At 32.6% G+C, this 9,997-nt stretch overlaps 1 protein-coding gene across 1 annotated transcript; it reads right to left on the reverse strand.

Moving 5' to 3' along the window:
- Positions 1-8,315: 8,315 nt before the first annotated feature.
- Positions 8,316-8,519, reverse strand: M430DRAFT_109687 (hypothetical protein; the record flags this gene model as incomplete). The annotated part of the gene is made up of 1 exon (XM_024861299.1): positions 8,316-8,519. A coding segment is annotated over one exon (204 nt), but the record flags the coding sequence as incomplete, so codon positions are not given.
- Between the last annotated feature and the right edge of the window lie 1,478 nt (positions 8,520-9,997).

Below are 9,997 nucleotides of genomic sequence, written 5' to 3' on the forward strand. Positions count from 1 at the left end.
GAGGGCTGTTGAGAACAGAGGGCTGTCGAGAACAGAGGGCTGTCGAGAACAGAGGGCTGTTAAAGGTATTCGTAAAGGCAACAGAGGGTAACAGAGGGCTGTCAAGGGTATTCACAAAGGCACAAAGGGCTGTCGAGATCCGTAGAGGCAACAGAGGGCTGTCGAGGGTATTCGCGAAGGCACAGAGGGCTGTCGAGAACAAAGGGCTGTTGAGAACAGAGGGCTGTCGAGAATAGAGGGCTGTAGAGGGTATTTGTAACGCGCTTGTTTACATGTAAATAAAGCTAAATCTAGTAGTCTAGTCACGTAACATAAAATCACGTGACACTATATAGAAGTATCTAGAACTATCTTTTATAAAGTACTTTACTTAAAAACTAAGTTAAAAATTTATTAAAATTTAAAACTTATTTAAATTTAAGTTAAATCTAGTTAAATCTAGTTAACTATAAGTTAAATCTAGTTAAACTTAATTAAAACTATTTAAGACTATTTAAAACTTAGTTAAAACTTAGCTAAAACTATTTAAAACTATTAAAATCTAGCTTAAAACTATTTAAAACTATATAAAACTATATTAAAACTAAGTTAAGCTTATAAATCTAGGTTAATATAAACTTAATACTAGGTTAACTATCTCTTAAATTAAGGGCGGTCAGCCTGTAAACTATCTTTTCTTTAATAAAGAGATAGTACTATCCTAAGAGGTTATTATAAAGGTACTATAAGGTTTACTCTTCTCTTTTATTCTCTTTCTTCTTTATACTACTAGCTTATACGTATAGCTATAAAGATATATAGGCTTTATTATAGTAAGGTTTACTAACGACCTTAACCTCTTAGTATTTAGTAAGGACACAATAAAAACATACTAGTACCTTAAAAGAGTATAGTAGATATATAGCTAGTAGTTATATATAAGAGAAATAGAGTTTACCTTTAAAAAGAGTAAGCTCTTTTACCTTACTTATACTTACGTTATACTAACGACGCCTATCTACCTTAATAGCTAGGTTATACCTTTAGTCTAAGAGGCCTACTTTCTAAGAGTATAGATAGATTAAAAGCTTAGATAAAAGGGCTACCTTAATGTTATTAAACAAAAGTTTACTACTTAGTAGTTTATACTTACTAGGCTTACTATATTTATATAAGGATATAGCCTACTATATATAAGAGAGATCTATATAAAGGTAATCTAGAGCGCTATAGTATATAGTATAAGGGTCTAGTACTACCCTTTTAGGTAGTAAGCTAAGGAGATTATAAAAGACCTTACTATAAAGTAGTTATAGTACTTTTATTATTAGAGATTAGTATTATAGGTAATATAGTAGAGAATTATAGTTAAGTAGCTAGTAAGTCGTAGTATACTTTAATTTAAATCTAAACTAATTCTTACCTCTCTTTCTTACTCTCTACTCTCTAAGATATATGTGTACTACCTAAGAACCCTAAGTAGCCCTAGTATACTTATAAGTACGTAGGGCTTACGTATTCCTAATCCTACCCCTTTAAGTCCCTAATATTACCTCTCTCTCTTATAGCTCTATCCTAGAGTTACGTAAGCTACACTAGATATAGTACCTTCTTAGAGTTACGTAGAACTTATACTAGATATAGCTAAGCTCTCTTTTTGTAGCGTGTACCTAAGATACGTAAGGGCTATACTAGGTAAGCCTTATACCTCTCCTTATAGCTCTTACCTTATATATAGACTATTCTTACCTTAAAACCTTAAAATAATATAGTATAAATATAAGAAAGAAAGAATATCTCTTTCTTTTATCTACTCTTTATCTTTATCTATACTTATAGTAGTACGCTTGTTATACTAGATTCGCGCTAGCGCGTTCTTAATAAGCTATATAATAAAGGCTCTAGCTACTCTTTACTTATAGTACCTTGTTTACGTAAGAATTTGTTTAATATAAAGAATTGTTTATAAAGCCTTACTAAATGTTTATATTATGTTATTAGTAAGTGTCTTATAATACGTTATTAAGAAGGAATATATAAAGAAGTAAACTTTCTCTCTCTTACCTTTCTTTTCTTCTCTTTCTAAATTAAGTAGCCTTACTTCTTATACTTCTTTAGTACTACCTTTCTCTAAGCCTTCTCTCTTAAGCTATTACCTTACGCCTTACGCCTTTCCTTATTCTCTCTTTAATCCTTCTTTACCTTATATAATATTACCTTACTATAGCTAACCTTACCTGTCTTTATACTTATAAGGCGCGCCCTTACGCCTCTCTTACGCGTACTACGTCTACTATACAAAAATATAAGTAGCTAAGCCTAGGCTTACTTATATTACTTAGGTAGGTTAGACTAAGTATAACTAATATACTACTAAGTGTAAAGCTTATTATAAGATCTTATAAGAGTTTATAGCTAAGCTTAATAAGTTACTTCTCTTATCTAATCGCGCTAAAGCTACTATTATAGCTAATCTTGTCTTTACTTATTTTATAACCCTTAAGGTAAAGCTAGGGCCTTACTAGCGCTCTTTTACCTAGTAAATTAAGAGCTATTTTTACTAAGCCCGCCTCTAAGGCCTCTTATAGCCTTTACGTACTACTACTAAAGCCGTCCTAATTATAGTTAACGTACTATAAGGTCTCTATTACTTAATTAATATTATAATAGACACTTATTAACATAACGTAAGTATCCTCTTTACTTTACTAGTACTTACTAACCCTAGTTAGTCTAACCTCTTACTTATTACTAAGATAGATCCTTATAATAGTAATAATAATAATAATATTATTGTTCTTACTACCTATGCCTACTATATACAGAACCTCTATACTACATAAATCACGTAGTAAAACTATACTAAAGCCGGGTAAAAACCTACGTACTACTACTTACGTTTATACTATTATAGTGCCGCTAAGGCGCTAGGTCCTTATTACTACCTTACTAGAACTTAACCTTCTAGCCTAGTAATACTAAACATACTAACAGGACGCTAGTAAGGCGCTAGTAAGGTACTAGCTACTAGCTAGGGCTACTCTCTCTCTTATAACTCTTTTGTTAAGTAGCGCTTAGCTAGACAGAACTATAGGAATTAGCTAGTAGATAGTAGCTAATAGATTAGTACACAAGTACTCTTACCTTTTACTATTACTACTATAAAGTTACAGAACGTCTATAACGCTCTTAGGTAGAGCGCTTACTATAAGGCCTGTCGCTATTAGTCTAGCTACTAGTAGTTAAGGATTAGGTAAGCCGCTATCTCTAGGGCCTTACTATAAGGGTACTAAAGGGTCGCTACCTCTAGTACTCTACGCTTAAAAAAGAAAGCCTAGAGTCTAACTTTACTAGTACAGATCTATATTAAAAAAGAGCTCTTATACTTATAAAAGAGTAGGTACTTTTTAAAGGCATCTACTAAGAAGGTAGGTAGCGCGGCTAGGATAGCGCCTTAGTAGTATACTAGTAAGCCGTTATATTAAGACTATTATACCTTTTAGTTTCCTTATAAGGTCTTCTCTAGAAGAGAGTCCTTATACTAGTCCTTTGCCTATATAGTACAGCCTGCCTTATACTTAAGTAACGTATAAGGTAGTACTATAATAGCGCTATAGTAGCGTTTCTAGCGTTACTAAAGATAGGTTACTACCTTATTATAGATAGACTATATAAGTTTGCCTTTACTTATACATTTAAGACGTTATTTAAAGTCTACTACTTACTTATTAAGGTAGAGGTTAAGTAAGGGCGTAGCTATTTTAGACTTAAGGAACTAGACAAGAGTCGTCTAGTACGCCCTTACGATAACGTAAAGGCACTATAACTACTATATAGTAAGGTCCTTTATAATCTCCTTAGCTTACTATCTAGAGAGGTAGTACTAGACCCTTACGCTATATACTATAATACTCTAGATTACCTTTATATAGATCTCCTTTACACGTAGTAGGCTATATTCTTATATAGACGTAGTAAGCCTTATAAGTATAAACTACTAGGTAGCGAACTTTTGTTTAATAGCGTTAAGGTAGCCCTTCTATCTAAGCTTCTAATCTATCTAAACTCTTAGAAAGTAGGCCTCTTAGACTAAGGGTATAACCTAGCTATTAAGGTAGACAGGCGTTGTTAGTATAGTATAAGTGTAGGTAAGGTAAAGAAGCTTACTCTTTTTAAGGGTAAACTTTATCTCTCTTATATACGACTACTAGCTATATGTCTATTACGCCCCTTTAAGGTACTAGCGTGTCTCTATCGTGTCTCTACTAAAAGCTAAGAGATTAAGGTCGTTAGTAAACCTTATTATAATAAGGCCTATATGTCTTTATAGTAGCGTGTATAAGCTAGTAGTATAGAGAAAGAAGAAGATAAGAGAGAAGGACAAGCCTTATAGTACTCTTATAGTAACTTCTTAAGGTAGCGCTACCTCCTTATTAAAGAAGAGGCTAGCTGTCTAATTAGTAAGAAAGCTATATACCTACTATATAGCCTATATAAGGAACCCTAGGTATTAGAGAGTATAAAAGAGGCGTATATAGTTTACTATATTAAAGGCGCCTTTAATGTCTAGTTAGAGAAGAGACACTATAGCCTTATAGCTCTACGCTATATATATAGTGTCGACTACTATTTTAACTATAAGGTCTATTAAGTATTATAGCCGGTTTTCTATCTGTATTTCTAGAAAGAGCCTTTACGACTCTATAGCGTTAGTAAAGCGCCGGCTAATTACTAACTTAATTACTTTGCCTATTGTACTTAAGAGTAATATTAGCCTATAGGCCCTAGCGGTTTGTTACTATTTAAGGGTCTTTCTAGGCTTATATAGTACTACTACCTTTACTACTTTAAACTATACTAGGACGTGCCTTAGCTAGAGGCTTATAGTTACTACTACTATAAGAAGCTTAGCTAAGAGGCGCCTATATACCTTAAGAAAGCTAGTAGGTAGTAGGTTAGGTCTTAGCGCCTTCTAGGTACCTGTCTTTTAGAGAACGTTAGTAATGTCTGCCTCTATTATAGTGTCGTTAATAGTAAACTACTAGTACTACTTGTCTTAGAGGTCTAGAATAACGTTACTAAGATTAGCTACTAATTCTAGAAAGAACCGCTAGCCTAACACTATTACTTTGTTATAGTAGCTTATAGCTAGTGCCTTCTTATTAGCGCCCTAAAGAAAAGAAAGTAAGGCCGGTTCTAAGAGTATATAGCTATAGAGCCTAGCCTACCTTTTAAGACTCTAGAGTTTCTATTAGTCTTTTAAAGTAGTAGTAAGGGCACTATACTAGCTTTTAGTCTTTACATCTTAGATCGTCTAAAGTTAGTAAGTACTAGCCTACTAGAGGTCGCGCTAGTAAAGTTTAGTTAAGGTAGTAGTATATTAATAGCGCGCTACCTGTATTTACTAGACAGCCTTAAGGACCTTACTACTCTACTAGGGTTTAGTATACCCTTAGCTAACCTTCTTTCTTAGGGTAGATAAGTCTATAATACGTATAAGCTAGGAGGTAAGTAAGTTAACGGCCTTATTAACCTTATAAGGTATGTCTAGCGGCTTAAAGAAGAGGTAGAGCCTCTTAGCCTTAATTACTACTAGCTCTTAGTCTATTAGGGTCTAGCTTTATCCTAGTACCTCTATAGCTCTCTTATAGCGATCCCTTATTTAGGTAATAACCTTAATTAGCTAGGTGTAGTAGTTAGATCCCTTATACCTTAGGTTACCTTAGTAAGTATACTAGAGCGTCGCTATAGCCTACACGTAATTAATTATTAAGTCCTGTTTACTATATCTCTTTTAGGTTAGCTCTTCTTAAGGTGTACGTAGTAAGAGCTACTACTTATAGGCTAGACAAAAGAGGGTCTCTAATTTAAGGGTAGTCTTACTAGCTTTGTCTTAGAGTAAGTAGTAAAGGTTTATATTACTTATAATAATCTATAGCCCCTTTAGGTCTTTCTTAGTAAGCCGCTAGAGAGGGCTAGTCTAGCTTAAGGAGTTAGGAATCGGCAAGTATATTAACTAGACAGTAACACCTTATAGAGTAACGTAACACTAGTCGACGCTAGTCTCTACTACTTAAGTAAGAGGTAAGTACTACTTATAAACATAAATAACTATACAGCCTTTACTCTTATAGACCTACTAGTACTTTACCTACACTAAGTAGTAGACTATCTTTATCTATTTGTTATACTATAGCTCTTAGATTACTATAATATTAGCTTTACAGCTATTATAAAGTACTATTAAGATAAGGCCGTTTCTTCTTATAGTGTTCTAGTATACTATTATTAATTTTATTACTAAGAGTCTAGGATCTACAAGTCTTACGTTATAAAGAGGTCGCTAGACCCTTAGTTAGTTCCCTAGCTTAACATCTCTATAATGTTATAACTCTAAACTATTACTATATCTAGCGCCTTAATAAGAGGGCGCTTATACCTTACTAAAGTCCTTACTATAGGCTTCTTATTGTTACCTGTCTATAGTCTTTTAAGTACTACGACCTAGTAGCCGTTGTCGCTATCTTATAAGGACGCTAGTATAACGCTAAGTACTTAGCTAGTAAAGCTACTCTTTAATACCTTAAACTGTCTAGGTCTTTACTAATATATAGTATATACCTACTCCTTTACTTTAAGGGCCTTAAGATACTAATAGTCTTATACTACGTATAGTCTACTATAGTTAACGTATCTCTTCTTACTATTAAGTTAAGGGTACTCCTCTTTACTCTAAGGGTACGCCGCTCTTACGTAGTAGCTACACTAGGCCTAGTTCTTATAGAACTACCTAATATAGCTAAACTAGTAGTACTAAAAGTATCTTTAGATTTATAGGTCGGCCGAATATAGCTTGTAGTTAAAGATCTAGGCTTACTAGATTAGCCCTTGTTTATATAGGCACGTTACTACGTTAGCGCTTTAGAGGTATAGTACTATTGTTATAAACTTTACTATAAAGGCCTTAATAAGCTTGACTTTAACTTTTGTAATATATAGTATATAGGCTTAGATCTCTACTAGTAGTACTCTTAATTCTACTTATATAACCCGGTCTACTAGTAGGCCCTTTATAATTACTATAAACTTACTCTTATAGAGCTAGGCTATAGGCCTAAACGCTCTTTATACCTAGCCCTAATCCTAGATTATAGTCTTTAGTATAGCCTCCTTAAAGGTAAGGATAGTGTCGCTACTAAGAAGCTAGTAGGTCGCTACTACCTTAGTACCTCTAATCGCTATATTAGCTACTATTACTACTTTAATAGTACTATAACGTACTAAGTCTTTTATCTGTCTATCTACTCTAATCTTTAGCTCTTTAATCTGTCTCTCTAGTATTACTTATACTCTTATTAGGCACTAGCCTACTACTAACACGTACGTAGCCTAAGGGGCCGCTACTACTATTAGCCTTTAGAAGGCCTCTTTTAATATTATTCTTAATTACTTAATCGTTACTAGGTCGTCGTTAGAAGGGGTCTTAGAGGTACGTAAGAGGGTCTCTATATTCGCTACCTTTAGCTCTACTACTACTATTGTTATTATAATAAGGTCGTAAAGAAGGCGCGACGCTTTATCCTCTTTACCTAGTATTATACAGGCTTTAATTCTTTATATAATTTTCTTTATCTTATTGTCCTTACTACTTTTACTACTCTCTAGCTCCTTACTATAGCTCTTAGTTAGGGTATAAGAGTACTAGCTCCTACCTGTAAGTAGGTAGTATTAGCTCTGTTTAAGTCTAGTACACTTACTATCCGTTACTATAGGCTTGCCTATAGTCTACTAGTACTCTAGAGGGTATCTAAAGGTACTAATTTTGATTCTATCGTTTGTTTTTAAGTTTTTAGGGTAGTAAGAGGCGTAGACAACTGTTACAAAAGTTTTTTTTTAATTAGATAATAATAATAATAACAATAATAATATAAAGGATAATAAAGATAACAATAGTAATAATAAGTAGTAGTCTAGTCTAGTCTAGTAGTCTTAGGCTATATAGTCGTAAGGCTTAGGTTACGCGTATATGTTACTAGTATATAACTAGGACTTGTTTTTACTTTTTTCTTTTTTTCTTTTTCTAAATTAATAACTATTTCTAACTTAACTACTTACTATAACCTACGCCTTCTCTAGTGTTTTCTTTTTGTAGTACTACCTTAGTCCTTAATTAACACTACTTTCTTATACTCTTAGACCGCGTTAGTAACGTTTCTAAGGTTTTTTACTAGCTCTTACGTATCGTTTATAAGGGTATACCTCTTTTATCTTACTAAGTATTACCTTCTTATAACTTGTTCTTTATATACTAGAATTAATTCTACCTTAAACTCCTTTTACCCTTTTATAACGTCTAGGCTAAGTAGCTCTAGTATTATACCGGCTTTATAGTAGTATAGCTCTAGTAAGAATATATAGAACATAAGGTAGATTTTAAATACTAGAAGTAACTTAAGCTTATAGGCTAACCTATTTAACGTAATATAAGTAACTTTAAAAGGGCTAAGGTAACGATCTAATAGCTTCTTATTAGGCCTAGTAACTTAAAGGTATTTAGTTAAGAGTATTACCTTATTACTTACTTAAAAGGATATAAGTTTATATTTCTTATTATAAAACCTCTTTTACGCTTTAATAGCGTTATACTAGTGTTTATCTAGTACTATCCTTTCTTTCTTAATCTGTTTTGCCCTCTTATATACTACTACTACCTCTCTTTCTATAATGTTGTCCTTAATATTAACCTAGATCTCTAGTAAAAACCTATATAGTATATAGAACAAAGGTACTCTTATTAAAGAGTATATACTATTATTATATATAAATTTAGCTAGGGCGAGTTTTAATACCTAGTCGTCTTACTTATACGTTGTATAAACCCGGAGGTAGTATTTAATTATCTAGTTCTATACCTTAGTCTAACTATTACTTTATAAGTAAAAAGTAGTACTAAGCTAGCGCCTTACCTTTAAGTAAAAATATAAGGAGGCCTAAAACTTACTTATAAACTAAGGGCCCTTATCTAATACAATCCTTTCTAAAGTCCTAAAATCCTTAACTATATAGTATATAAAGAGTTCTACTAGTTATAAGGCTGTAATTATCTTATAGTATAAGATGTAGTACGCTACCTTTATATACTTGTTAACAACTATAAGACATAAGTTAAACACCTTTTTATTAAACTTACTTAAGGATAGGCTTATAATAAAATCTATTAAAATCTACGCCTAAGGCCTTATTAGCTGTTCTAGTAGTACTAACCTACTATATAGCTAGTACCTCTTAGGTTTAGTCCTCTAGTAGACTATATAAGTCTTAACTTATTCCTTAACATTATAACGTATACCTTACTAAAAGTATTTATACTAGAAAAGCTCTAGTATCTTAGTAGTACTAAAGTACTTTATTATTAGGTCGTTATAGTTAATTATAAGGATCTTACTCTTTAAGGCTTTACTTTCTAGGATATAGACCTAGTTATTATACTAAAGTAGACCTGTTAAGTCGACGTACTACCTTAAGTAATTATCTTTCTTGTCTTTAAGTTCCTTACTTACGTTATCTCTTATAACATTACCTTAAATTTAGGCGTCTAGACTCTATTACTCTTCTTCTATCTTATTACTAGGGCTTTATAAGCTCTTTATAGTAGTCTTACTACTACTAAGGCCTTGTCGCCTCCTTAAGGTAGTCTTACTATTACTAAGGCCTTGTCGCCTCTTTATAGTACTAGTATGTACCTTATGTATTAGTATTAACTCTTATCCTTTCCTTTAAACAAAAGTATCTTTTTATTAGGTATTCTAGATTAAGTTAGTTATTAATTCTAATAGTACGTTATATACTGTTTTAAGGCCTACTACTAACCTAGTAGACTCTTATAAGATAAGGTATCTATAGTTACTAGTCTTAGTAATAAGGTTAAACTAAGTCTTAGCTACGTTATATGTACCTAACAGCCTTATAACGTCTTGCCTAGTCTATAGCTACTAACGCTTAGGTCGGCCTAAGATAT

The sequence above is a fragment of the Amorphotheca resinae genome (assembly GCF_003019875.1).
Source record: "Amorphotheca resinae ATCC 22711 unplaced genomic scaffold M430scaffold_13, whole genome shotgun sequence".
Taxonomy (NCBI): domain Eukaryota; kingdom Fungi; phylum Ascomycota; class Leotiomycetes; order Helotiales; family Amorphothecaceae; genus Amorphotheca; species Amorphotheca resinae.